Here is a 13202-nt window from a genome sequence, read left to right as displayed (position 1 = left end):
TTTAATCTTCTCCCTCCTTATTTCTTTTTTAGTTGTCCTCTGTTGGTCTTTGTAGGCTTCCCAATCCCCTGGTTTCCCACTGCTCTTCGCCGCATTGTATGCTTTCTCTTTAGCTTTTATGCTGTCCCTGACTTCCCTTGTCGGCCATGGTTGCCTCGTCCTCCCTTTAGTATGCTTCTTCTTCCTAGGGATGAATTTTTGCTGTGTCTCCCAAATTACTCCCAGAAACTCCTTCCATTGATGTTCCACTACCTTTCCTGCTAGGCTCATCTCCCAGTTAATTATGGCCAGCTCCTCCCTCATGCCTCTGTAGTTGCCTTTATTCAACTGTAATACCGTTACATCTGATTCCAGCTTTTAGGTCTCAAATTGCAGGGTAAATTTTATCATTTTATGGTCACTTCCTCCTAAGGGTTCCTTCACCTTAAGCTCCTTAAAAGGTGGTGGTGAGCTGCCTTCTTGAACTGCTGCAGTCCTTGTGGTGTAATACACCCACAGTGCTGTTAGGAAGGGAGTTCCCGGATTTTGATCCAATGACAGTGAAGGAATGGTGATATATTTCCAAGTCAGGATGGTGAGTGACTGAGAGAGGAGCTTGCAGATGGTGGTGTTCCCATGCATCTGCTGCCCTTGTTCTTCTTGGTGGTAGAGGTTATAGGTTTGGAAGGTGCTGTCAAAGGAGTCTTGGTGAGATGCTGCGGTACATCTTGTAGATTGGTATGCATTGCTGGCACTGTGCGCTGGTGGTGTTGCAAGTGCATGTTTAAGATGGCAGATGGGATACCACTCAAGCAGGTGCTTTGTCTTGGACGGTGTGGAGCTTCTTGGGTATTGTTGGAGCTGTACTTATCTGGGCAAGTAGAGCGTTCCATCATACTTGTGCCTTGTAAGCAGTGGATAGATTTTGGGGAGTCAGGAGGTGATTACTCACTGCACAATTCCCAGCCTTTGACCTGTTTTTGTAGTTACTGTATTTATATGGCTGGTCAAGTTAAGTTTCTGGTCAACGGTAACCCCTAGGATGTTGATAGTGGGGGATTTAATGATGATAATGCCGTTGAACATAGAGGGGAAGTGGTTTTATTCCCTCTTGTTGGTGATGTTCTTTACCTAGCACTTGTGGGCATGAGTGTTAGTTACCAGTTATCAACCCAAGCCTGAATATTGTCCAGGTCTTGCTGTATGTGGGCATGGGTTGCTTCATTAACTAAGGAGCTATGAATGAGGCTGAACATTGTGCAATCATCAGCGACCAACTCCATTTCTGGCCTTACAATAGAGGGAAGGTCATTAGTGAAGCAACTGAAAATGGTTGGGCCTAGGACTACTAGCCTGAGGAACTCCTGCAGTGATGTCCTAGGGCTGAGATGATTGACCTCCAACAATCATTATCATCTTTCTTTATGCTTGTTATAACTCCAACCAGTAGATATAAAAGTTCAGCCATGATCTAATTCAGTGGTGGAGCAAGCTCAAGGGATGATATATCCTACTCCTGCTCCTATTTCTTATATTCTTAATGGACTACCACATAAAACTGGGCTAATTTGTCCATCTCCTTGGTCCAATTCACATGACACTGGGGTTACCCAATGATGGGTCCTTCTGAGGACAATGTTAGCCTTATCAAGAGCCGACATTTTTGGGGGTACTACTAGCCCATATTTGCCATCGCAAATCTCTCCCATAGAATCTTAAAATGGCCTTGGGCTGATGCGGGGTGATGGTGGGGGAGGTGTGGGGTGTGTTATTGGGGGCTTCACCTGCTTATTCATCTTAGACTCCCCTTCTGCCTATCACCTTGTTGGAATAATTTAGCACCATGGTGGGATCCTGAGCTTTGTAGTAATGACCCTTGATAGGAAATGTTGGGATATTTGGTCATCAAATTGAATCCTAAGCCCAAATGTCTGATTGCACTCTCAGATTAAGATGTACAGTACAATGCCAGAGTCTCTTCAAAGACACCTTCAAAAGACTCGTACATCAGAGCACTGTCAAGTGTTAAGTGATCATGTTGAAAGTGTGTGGGTGTCTTCTATTTTTGTTCTAATGGTTTTGTAAATGAACATCTATATGTACTACCTGAAGACAAGGTACCCAGTAATTATATTCAATTGCAAATCCAAGTGGAACTATCAGCCAGTCATATCATTGTATCCTGTGATGTGATTGTCAGGATCCTTTCACTTTCCTTTCTTGGGATTGTCCTGAACAAGCCAGCATAGCATTAAAATTAAAGCTGGGACATTCAATGATAATGTCCATAAACACTTCTTCACACAAAGGATATTGAAAGTCTGGAAGCCTCTTTCCCAGAAAGCTATGGAGGCTGAGGACCAAAAGGAAATTTCAGCATTGACATTGAAGGGTTTTTATTTGGTCAGGGCTTGTAGAGAGTCACAAGATCATGGCAGGCAGATGGAGTTAAGATACAGATTAGCCATAATCTCCTTGAACAACCAAAATAGGTTTGAAGGGCTGAATAATCTACTGCAGTTCCGATATTCTCACTTCAAGCCATCAAAAGCTGACTGATGCCCTTACCACCAGCAATGACATTAACATCCAACTTGGACCAAGAACTCCCAAACCATGGGACCAAGCCTTTTATAGGGGGAAGTGATTGGAGTCATTTCAATGTATAGAACTATATTACTGTGTTATTATAAATAATAACATTTGCGGATATAAAAATTTTCCATTTTCCTTCCATCAGAAATATTTGCTTGTTTTCATCTTATAGCCTCGTTCAGTTATTAAGCCATGTAATTAATGTGCCTGCATAAATGATATAATTAGCATTTTTGCATAAATTATGTAATGGAAGTGATCACACAATTCTGGTCCTTGTGGATTTACAGCCTGTGTCTAGCACATCAATTGCCTAAAATCCAATGATCAAAAGAGGGGTAGAACCGAATAGATGTGAACAGTGATCATCAGCTCTTGGTTTTATTGAAATTAAACAGCGGAATGACTGGTTGAATTAGAACAACTTGATCAGATTTTGTTTCAAACTCTTTGACTGTTTAAAATATCTGATTTTCCCTTAGGTTATAACCCTGGAAGGATGGGTTGATATCATGTATTTTGTCATGGACGCTCACTCCTTTTATAATTTCATCTACTTCATCCTTCTGATCATAGTAAGTATTCAAGTAAAAATGCTTTCTCTTTTTTTGGCTGGGATTGTGGGCATCAAGCTGGCATTTACTGCCCCATCTCTCATTGCCCTGAAAAGGTGACATTACAACTGAGTGGCTTGCTAGGCCATTTCAATGGACAGATGAGAGTTAACCACCTTGGTGTGGAACTGGAGTCACGTATGACTCCTGAGTGGGTAAGAATGACAGGTTACCTTCCCTAACATACATGAGTGAACCAGCTGGGTTTATGATAATTTGAAAGGTTCATGGACACTTTTAGTAATCCCAGCATTTAATTTCCAGTTTACTTTTAGACCAAATACAAAATTCTCAAATTTCTAAAGTGGGATTTAAATTCTCATTGACTGGATAATTGATCAAAGCCTCTGAATTGCTAGTTTAGTAATATTTTAGTAAATAAGTTAATAATAATTTAGTAAAACCACGACACTACCATACCTGCTAGTTAGTGTTCTAATTCAAGTGGAGGGGGGCTGAGTGAGATTTCTAATTCAGGTGGAGGAGGGCTGAGTGAGATTTCTGATTAGAGTGGAGGGGGGGCTGAGTGAGATTTTTGATTCGGGTGGAGGAGGGCTGAGTGAGATTTCTAATTCGGGTGGAAGAAGGCTGAGTGAGATTTCTAATTCGGTTGGAAGAAGGCTGAGTGAGATTTCTAATTTGAGTGGAGAGGGGCTGAGTGAGATTTCTAATTCGGGTGGAAGAAGGCTGAGTGAGATTTCTGATTCGAGTGGAGGGGGGCTGAGTGAGATTTCTGATTTGGGTGGAGGAGTGCTGAGTAAGATTTCTAATTTGAGTGGAGGGGGGCTGAGTGAGATTTCTAATTCGTGTGGAAGAAGGCTGAGTGAGATTTCTGATTCGAGTGGAGGGGGGCTGAGTGAGATTTCTGATTTGGGTGGAGGAGTGCTGAGTAAGATTTCTAATTCGAGTGGAGGTGGGCTGAGTGAGATTTCTGATTTGGGTGGAAGAAGGCTGAGTAAGATTTCTAATTCGGGTGGAAGAAGGCTGAGTGAGATTCCTGCAGGGTTTTCCTCAGTACTAAGTTTAGAAACATCGCGGCTACAAAATTGGGCACCGAAGACCTGCTGGTTGCAGTGCTACAGGAGCCCAGGGAGACTAAAAATGCTCACAGATCTTCTTCCGACCACTTTCAGTGTGACCTATGTGGATTGCGGTGCATGGGTGATAGAGTGACCTTGCTATGCATGTGCTGGAAGCATTGCAGAGTGGGCAGATTGTGACCTCAGTCAACATCTAGCTCTGATTTGATGCTCAACTTGTCATCCTGAACTCATTGGTCCTGTTAATGATCTTTCTTAAAACACTCTCAGCTGGACATTTGTTCAGCTGCGCAAGGGTCCCCTGCCACTGGTGCTATTAAAGGGCATCAGCATTGGACTTTCAGGTGGGATACTTTTAACTATCTTTTGCTGTGCTGAGTGAGTGGAAGTCATAGGGTCATTCACAGCACAGAGGCCATTCAGCCCATCAAGCCTTTGCCATCTCTCTGTAGATCAATCCAGTCAGTCCTCATTCACCCCGTAGCCCTGTGAGTTTATTTTCCTCAAGTGTCCATCCAATTTCATTTTGAAATTAATTGTGTCTGCTTCCACCCTTCCAGGCCATTACCGCTTGCTGTGTAAAAAAATGTTCTTTCTCACATCACCCTGCATCTCTTGGCCAAAATCTTAAATCTGTGTCCCCACCTCCTCCCCCATCTGCTCCACCACCCCCTCCCTGCCATCCCAGTCCTTGTACCATCGCCATTGGAAATAGCTTTTCTTTGTCTACCTTATCCGAACCCGTCATTATCTTGAATACCTCTATCAGGCCTCCCCTTTGCTCCAAGGAGAACAACCATAGCTTCTCCAACCTAACCTTGTAGCTAAAATCCCCTCATCCCTAGAACCATTCCTGTAAATCTCCTCTGCACCCTCTCAAGGACCCTCACATCCTTCCTAAAGCATGGTAGTGAACCAGTCCTGTGTTGCATTGTGTTGCTGGAGGAGCTCACACAAGCTGTTGGGATCAGAAAGGGGTCGTGCTGGACCTTTGGAAGGAGCGGAGTGTGAGCAGAAATCCTGATTTTACTCACGGGGGTTAAAGTTACAGACACCCTTGTGCTGAAGCATGATAGGCAGCTGTGGAGCACAGGCAGAGGAGAGAGGAAGCCGTGTGCAGAGTTGGGGGGGGAGGAGGGATGAATGCTAATGTTGAAATTGTGCTGAAATAGAATACATGCTTTAAATTGGTAATTAAGCACAGCTGTCTCCAATTGGGGAAGGATTAGGGAATCATTGTAGGAGTAAATAAACCAGTTCATTCTGGGTGTTTGGGAGAGTCTGTGACTTTGTTTGGCTGTTTTGGAAATAAACCTGTTTTAAGGCACAGGCTAGCTTCAGGCTCCTTCTTCCTTAATGTACAATTTTTGGATTTAACAATTAATTTCCACTAACCTGGAAGGAGTCATAATGCACCCAGTCAGCCATTTCCACCATCTTCCAGCCACTATGTTGAACTATATGGTGGCTGCTTGGCGACAAGGGCTATCCACTCGTCCTGTCAAGAGTCCTCATTAAAATCGTCTGCAGCAGAATTCGTCTGCAAGCTCGGCCTCTGTGGAGCTGGCACATGTACTATCCTTTCCCCTGGGCCTGGCTGGTGCCTAGTGACTTACCACATGCCAATCCTGCTTCTAAACTACCCTCTAAAGCACCTCCAGTGCTAGTGTCTGGCATGGTGGCTGTGAGTGTCAGATCAAGTAACAGTGTTTCTACGTCGGACAGATGCACTTGTCTGCACCCTTCACTGTCAGACTCCGCTGCCTGGCTGGGTCACTGAAAGCATAAATACACAAGGGAAGGTGGGGCCTGGTTGGAAGGAAAGTGGTGCATGGTCACACCATCTGTACATCATGCCAGAATGCAGGATGAGGGTGAAGTGGGATCTGAGAAGGTGCATAAGGCAGGAACTGTCATTCTGGATGCCTCAGTGACCGTTGTGCCAATAACTCGGAGCACTCCAAAGGGCTCAGCAAGTGCAGCCTTGCCAGTTTCCCACTGATTCTCTCCTGTTCCCTCCTATCCTTCAGCACCTTCTCCTGCAAGAGAGAAGGAAGATTATTACTGAGTGTGTTTTGATGTGTTTGAGTGATGTGCCTGTCATTTCTGAAAAGCTGGAAGTATGTGGAAGGTGTGAGATGTGTGTGTGTGTGTGTGTGTGTGTGTGTGTGTGTGTGTGTGTGTGTGTGTGTGTGTGTGTGTGTGAGGCTTGCAGAAGTGTGAGGGTAATGTGGAGCATACAAATGTTAGGCATGAACCTTGATTGTTTGAGATTGCCAATGGTGATTGATGAGCTATGTTGTATTGAGCGATGTGTGAGATTGATGGAGTGCGGGGAGGCAACATTCGAAGGTGACCACCCGTGTGAGGTCACCGAAAGTTTTGTGGTACTACAGCCAGGTTCGTGGGGCCAGGCTCCTTGACTATCTCTTCCCATTCCCTTTGCGGTGTGTGCCTGGAGGGCCTGCCGGGCCCTGTAAAAACATGACACTCCCCTCCTTTCCATTGCCTGTGCTGCATCACACAATCTGGGAACCCTCTCTCTGGCCAACTGTTCCATTGGCATCCTTTATTCCTTCTGAAAAATACTTTGTGAAGCAAGTTCTAACACCTTCTGCAAGAATGCAACTGCCTATTTAAGAGGTACAAACTAGCTCTAAGAGGTATAGGCTAACTTTAAGAAGTACAGGGAACTTGCTGATCAGCGCAAACTGGCCCTGGAAAATTTTTAGCCTCAGAACCTATTACATTTCCAACTTTTCCCAGGTGAAAGGTCATCAACCTGAAAGTGAAATTTGTTCCTCTCTCCACAGAAGCTATCTAACCTGCTGAGTATCTGCAATGTTTTCAGTTTTTATTTCTGATTTCCAGCATTCGTAGTATTTTGTTTTTGTAATTGTCCTTCACTTGTTCCTGCCATGTTTCCACACTGATCGACTCCGAGCATTTATCACTCACTGCCCCCCCGCTCTGCCCACCTCACATCCCAACTCGTTTCCAGTCCTATGTTTTCCAAGGTTCCCTCCAACCGCTTGTAATGAATAAATTTATATCAACTGCATCAATCTGGCTGAATATAATATTCGTCTCTTAACTGTTTCTTCCCTGTCTTTTGTTTTCTTTTTAGGTTGGATCATTTTTTATGATCAATTTATGTCTAGTCGTCATAGCAACTCAGTTTTCTGAAACCAAACAGCGTGAAAGCCAACTGATGAAGGAGCAGCGAGTTCGTTTTATGTCCAATGCAAGCACGCTGGCCAGTTTCTCCGAACCAGGGAGTTGCTATGATGAACTTTTGAAGTACATTAGCCACATGCTGCGGAAGGCCAGGCGGGAGGTTGTGCGTGTTTGCTACCTGGTCGTGAACAGGAGGGGCCCTCAACCCGCCAGCAGAAGCGGGCCAAGTGCGCAATCCCGCAAGAGGCGGAAACACAAGCGGGCAGCCTCTGTCCACCACCTGATTCACCACCACCACCACCACCACCATTACCACGTCAGCAACGGAAGCCTGCGGGCACCGCGAGCCAGCCCAGAGATCAGCAACGTGGAGACCAACTCCGCGCACAATGGAGGCAACAGGCTAATCATGCTGCCCTCGCCCCTGCCCAACCTGCATCCTCCCCCTGCCCCCACTGCACCCGGCAACACCGAGTCTGTCCACAGCATCTACCATGCCAACTGTCACATCGAACCGATCCAGTGTAAGTCTTCCCTTAGGCAAGAGGCGGGCCTGCTCCCACCCGATGGACTCCAGAAGAACACAGATGCCAAGAGTTACCCGACCTTGCACCCCGGCTCCCCACATGAGGTGATCAGCCTGAACACCACAGGGGAGAAGACGCTCAAAGACGCAACCATGAATCCTGACAACACGATGGCAAACCTCAACATCCCTGCGGGACCGTATCGCAAAATGCATCGACTCCTGGAAACACAAAGTGCCGGTGAGTGAGCGAGGCCAAAAGGAGAACTCCTGTCGCCATCACCAGAATAGCAAGCATGTGCGTGTCTGTGTGTATCTGTGTGTGTGTAGTGATGTTCCAGTGCAGAGCCTTACCATCAACACCTCTCCTAGAAATCAGACATTTTATAAAGAAGTGTCATTTGCTTTGACCTGCCTTGTCACTCCCCCATGTAAGGTGGCATCGCCAGGTGAATTGGAGAACACAAAACTAACAGATGATCTTATCTTGGACCATTAGTACAAAATGAGCACTAACAGATTGATCAGCCATTCAATCCTACCTGCTATCCTATTCCACTGACTTGAATAGAAATGCATATCCACCAAGTATTAATTATCTCCTGTTTGGTGCTATCACCCAAGCTGATTTCCTACCCTGGAAAGTACTTAGAACAAGAGTAACACAAAATCATAACTAGCTTTGTCCATTTCTGTCGATTAAAACAGAAGCTTTCATCAAAACACACAAACGAGTTAGGAGGCGTAGGCCACTCGGCTCCTTGAGCCTGCTCTGCCATTGAAGGATGGGATTGGGCACCTCTTGAGCTGCCAGTCTGCACAGGTGTGACCTCCTGATCAATGGGATGGTATCTTTTACATTCTTGTGAGCAGTGGAGGCACAACAGAGAAGCTCGGCCGATGAGCTGACATGAGGCAGAGCGGCACCATATCACTCTAATAGGGGTTACTTGAGGTCCGGAAACCCCAAGAAAAATTGTGGAACAAATTTTATGTAGAAGGCTTGTCAAGGAACAGAATGGGGCAAATGGTCTATCTGGCAATTGGCAGCATGGCAGTAGGTTCTATAAATTGCCCATACCTGCTTCCCAGTGTTACTTTATGAATGGTGGTGCTGGGTGCGGGTATGGTGGGGTGTGGGGGTCAGTGTTGCTGTTTGTAATGGGAGGGGGTCACTCAGTGTTACTGATTGGAATGGAGGGGAGGGCATCAGTTTTACCATTTGGAATGGGGGGGTTCACTCGGAGTTACTGTTTGGAATCGGGGGGGGCATCAGTGTTAATGTTGGAATGGGGGGGTGGATCAGTGTTACTGTTTGGAATGGGGGGGTGGATCAGCGTTACTGTTTGGAATGGGGGGGTGGATCAGTGTTACTGTTTGGAGTGGGAGGGGTGGATCATCAGTGTTATTGTTTGGAATGGTGGGGGTGGATCAGTGTTACTGTTTGGAATGGGGGGGGGTGGATTAGTGTTACAGTTTGAATGAGGAGGGTGGATCAGTATTAATGTTTGAATGAGGGAGCGCCAGTGTTACTGTTTGGAATGGGGGGGTGGATCAGTGTTACTGTTTGGAATGGGGGGGTGGATCTTTGTTACTGTTTGGAATGGGAGGGGCATCAATGTTACTGTTTGGAATGGAATGGGGGGTGGATCAGTGTTACTGTTTGGAATGGGGGCTGGATCAGTGTTACTGTTTGGAATGGGGGGATGGATCAGTGTTACTGTTTGGAATGGGAGGGGCATCAATGTTACTGTTTGGAATGGGAGGGGGTGGATCAGTGTTACTGTTTGGAATGGGAGGGGGTGGATCAGTGTTACTGTTTGGAATGGGAGGGGCATCAATGTTACTGTTTGGAATGGGAGGGGGGGTGGATCAGTGTTACTGTTTGGAATGGGGGGGTGGATCAGTGTTACTGTTTGGAATGGGAGAGGCGTCAATGTTACTGTTTGTGGCATTTTTCATGTGGATTGAAAACTGGATTTTCCAAATTGGGCAGCCGTCCTCCACTCTCCAGATCGTGGCCCCATTTCTCCCCTTTCCCCCTTCCTCTACCCAGACCTTTTGGTCCTGAACGTTCATCACATCTTTCGAACTGAGTCAGATGAAGTGGAATTTGTTTTTGCATTAGTACCAGGCTGCCTCAGGGAGCTGCTCATTTTTAGACATCCTTGCCTTTCATCCCTTGTCCCATCAGGCTCAGTATCCCCTCTGAGCCTGTACCAATGGCAGAGTCACCAGCCCTCACTGTTGGAACAAAAACATCTGCCAAAATAGAGAAGCAAAAGGATTGTTCAAGCTAATCCTCACCCCTTCTTGTTTCATATTTTTGACAATGGCCTGATGGTGAGATCCTCCTGTTATGTCTCACTCATTCAGACGGGGTTAGTTTGGATGCTATAGCAATTTAGTGTAATGGTGTGTGTTGGTAAATGTACAGCTTAATCCTTCTAACTGTGCTGTACTTGGGAACCCTTCCCCAGCTGGAGTCAGCTCAGTAGTTCCCAAGATAATAAGAGAAGTGGTGCTCAGAGGCAGCACTGGTGATGAAGTTCCAGACCCGCAAAGCTTGATTTATTGTTCATTACCTTTAAAAGAGCAAAACAAAATCAAACTCAGTAAGCCCTCATCTGCCCAACCAGTGCTGCCTTGTGAACAATCCTGATTAAAGGATCAGGCCAAACAGATTCAGAGGTTTTAACAAAGCACATTCTAACTTGCATGAGGAGATCTAAAGCTGATAAGAGAATTCTTTTCACTTATCGTTTATCAATGAAGTACCATTCATTTCCAGTTTAAATAGTGACAATAAACCTCCTCAGTGCAAACAATAACAATGAGCTCTGCAATTGCAGTCAAAGAACTTGGCCTGTAGTTTTCGTCCTGTATGGTAGCCTACATGTCCTCCATTCCTTAGCACAGCAGTTCATCTGTTAGTAATTAGTCCCATTCACCATGGAATTAATACTGAGATGAATCAACAATATGTTTTGAGTCCACAATTAAGTATTTTGTAATAACTAAAATTGGCCTGAATTAATAGTTTATTTATATACGGAAGAGCAAGCATAGGGCTGGGATGAAGTCAGTGAACTCTGAGATTGGAGAGTTTGTAACTCGGTCTGACAGAGTTGGGGATGGGCAAGAAAATATTGGCCTTGCCAGCGACGCCCACATCTCCTGCACAAATGAAAAAAAAAGTTTCTGCTAATAGGGACAGAAACTGGGTGGGGAACACTGAGGTCACGTTATTTACGTGCTTGTGTCGATTCTGGAGTGGCAGTGGAATTATCCACCTTTCATATACTTCCATCATAATGGCCTCCGAAGATGTCAGCAAGTGTGCCGTACATCAGAGTAAGTGAAGATGTAGGCCGCTTGGACCTGACAAGAGGAATAGTGATGCAGGAACATTCATGCTGCTGTGGTCCTGATGCAGCTAAGTTATATACTATGCTATTCTTTTCATTTCTTAGTAATGACATTATTGGTGGAACTGGAAACAAAGGACTAAAATTGCGTGGGTTTTTCATCCAAGTTTTCAGTCAGGATCTCAAGCAGGCCTGGAAATGTCTTGTTATCCCCCGGGGGCAATCATGAAGTGAAGCACCAAACAATATCACTAAAACACCCATGCAGTTTCCTGCAACAAAGTAAAGCACTTAGTCAAAAATCCACCCACATAATCCTTGTCCAGGATATATGCATGAAATTACGTCGTATTCGCTGTACAGAAACAGGCCATTCGGCCCATTTGATCCATGCCAGTGTTTATGCTCCATACGAGTCTTTGCCCAGTCTGTTTCATCTCGCCCAGTCATCATACCATGGAGAACATATGCAATTTTTTTCTTTAAAACCCCTAGAATTAAGTTGCTGAAATAACTTCACAATCAGCCTCCATACTGATGGTTGTTCTGAAGATATAGGAGCCTAAGTTACATCCAAAAATGTATATAAAGAGGCCAAAAGCAGGCTAATATGCTCTACTGAGACAGTTTCACCAAGATTTCTGGCACAATTTCTGTCTTTTATCCTTGTTTAGCCTCAATTGCTCTGGCGGTTTTTATTGCCAATTGACAATTTATATGCCAATTGACAATTGTCACGCCCATTTTCAGAATGTCCATAGTATTGTCACAGCAGGTTTCCCCCATGAGAATTCCTCTAAAATGTTATAAGAGGAAAAAGTGGAGGTGCAACAGAGAGATACAGACTTGGTGACCTCACACCAACATTTATGGATGGATCTTTGCCTAACTGAGTGGGGTAGATTTTCATCTCAGCACATATTTCCAATTGGGATGCTCAGTAACTAGCAGTATAAATGGCAACGGGGCTTCTCAGTTTCCTGCAAAATTCAGGGACTGGATTTGTCAAAGAAAGAAAAAAAATCATGCCTTCTGCAAAAGAAAAGGTCACATTTAACAAGGCCACAGTCCCACAGGCTACAGTCCCACCAACCACAGTCCTACAGAACATATTCCCTCAGGGCATACTTACACAGGCCAGAGTCCCCAGTCCATAGACCCAAAGGCCATAATCTCACAGACCATAGTCACACAGGGCATAGTGACATATGCTGTGGGCCCACATAGTCTCATTGACTGCCGTCCTATAGAACATGATTCCAAAGGTTACAGTCCTACAAGTTTTAGTCCCAAAGACCACAGTGATATAAACTATAGCCCCACAGGCAATAAACACACAGACCATCTTTATGAAGGTCCCTTTCCTTGTGATTCTGAAGCTTTCTGAATTAGAATTGTGATCCATTGCAATCTGCAATATCCGTAACAACATATATCTTACAAAGGAAGACAACAGCACTAAAGGCATCCTTCAAAACTCATGGATGTACTTTGACATCGGCACAGACAAGAGTTTGGTTCAAAGATTAATTTAAAGGTACTAGACAATTGTTGATGTGGTGGTGGAACTGAAATTGGGGCCAGGGATAAAAAGAGCCCTTTAATATTCCCTACCAACACTCTATTGTTGAATCCTGATAGTCTCATGATTTCTTTGCTACAAATTATCTTGAACTAAGATTAGCTGCAAATTAAGTCTATCCTAATTCAAGGATCATTTTTAGCAAAGCAGTTATGGAGGTATCTTAATTCGGAAATAAAATATCAGGACCCATCAGTCGATCAGCAGATTAATCCCAGTAGAAAGAACAAATTGTCTTTTGCATAAAAATGATTAACCCAATAAACTGTGCTGCTTTATTCAGTAAGACCTGGCAAAGATGAGCTATTATTCAGTGTAAAG

At 44.7% G+C, this 13202-nt stretch overlaps 1 protein-coding gene across 1 annotated transcript in view; it reads left to right on the top strand.

Annotated features, from left to right (window-relative positions):
- Nucleotides 1-13202, top strand: part of cacna1g (calcium channel, voltage-dependent, T type, alpha 1G subunit) — a 727897-nt gene that overhangs the window by 443842 nt on the left and 270853 nt on the right. Inside the window, exons 7-8 of the mRNA XM_041216784.1 lie at nt 3057-3149; nt 7356-8172. Coding sequence (XP_041072718.1) covers nt 3057-3149; nt 7356-8172 — 910 coding nt within the window. The remainder of the gene's footprint in view (nt 1-3056; nt 3150-7355; nt 8173-13202) is intronic.

Source organism: Carcharodon carcharias, chromosome 22 (genome assembly GCF_017639515.1).
Source record: "Carcharodon carcharias isolate sCarCar2 chromosome 22, sCarCar2.pri, whole genome shotgun sequence".
Lineage (NCBI taxonomy): Eukaryota > Metazoa > Chordata > Chondrichthyes > Lamniformes > Lamnidae > Carcharodon > Carcharodon carcharias.
This window is presented reverse-complemented; position numbering and strand designations above follow the sequence as displayed.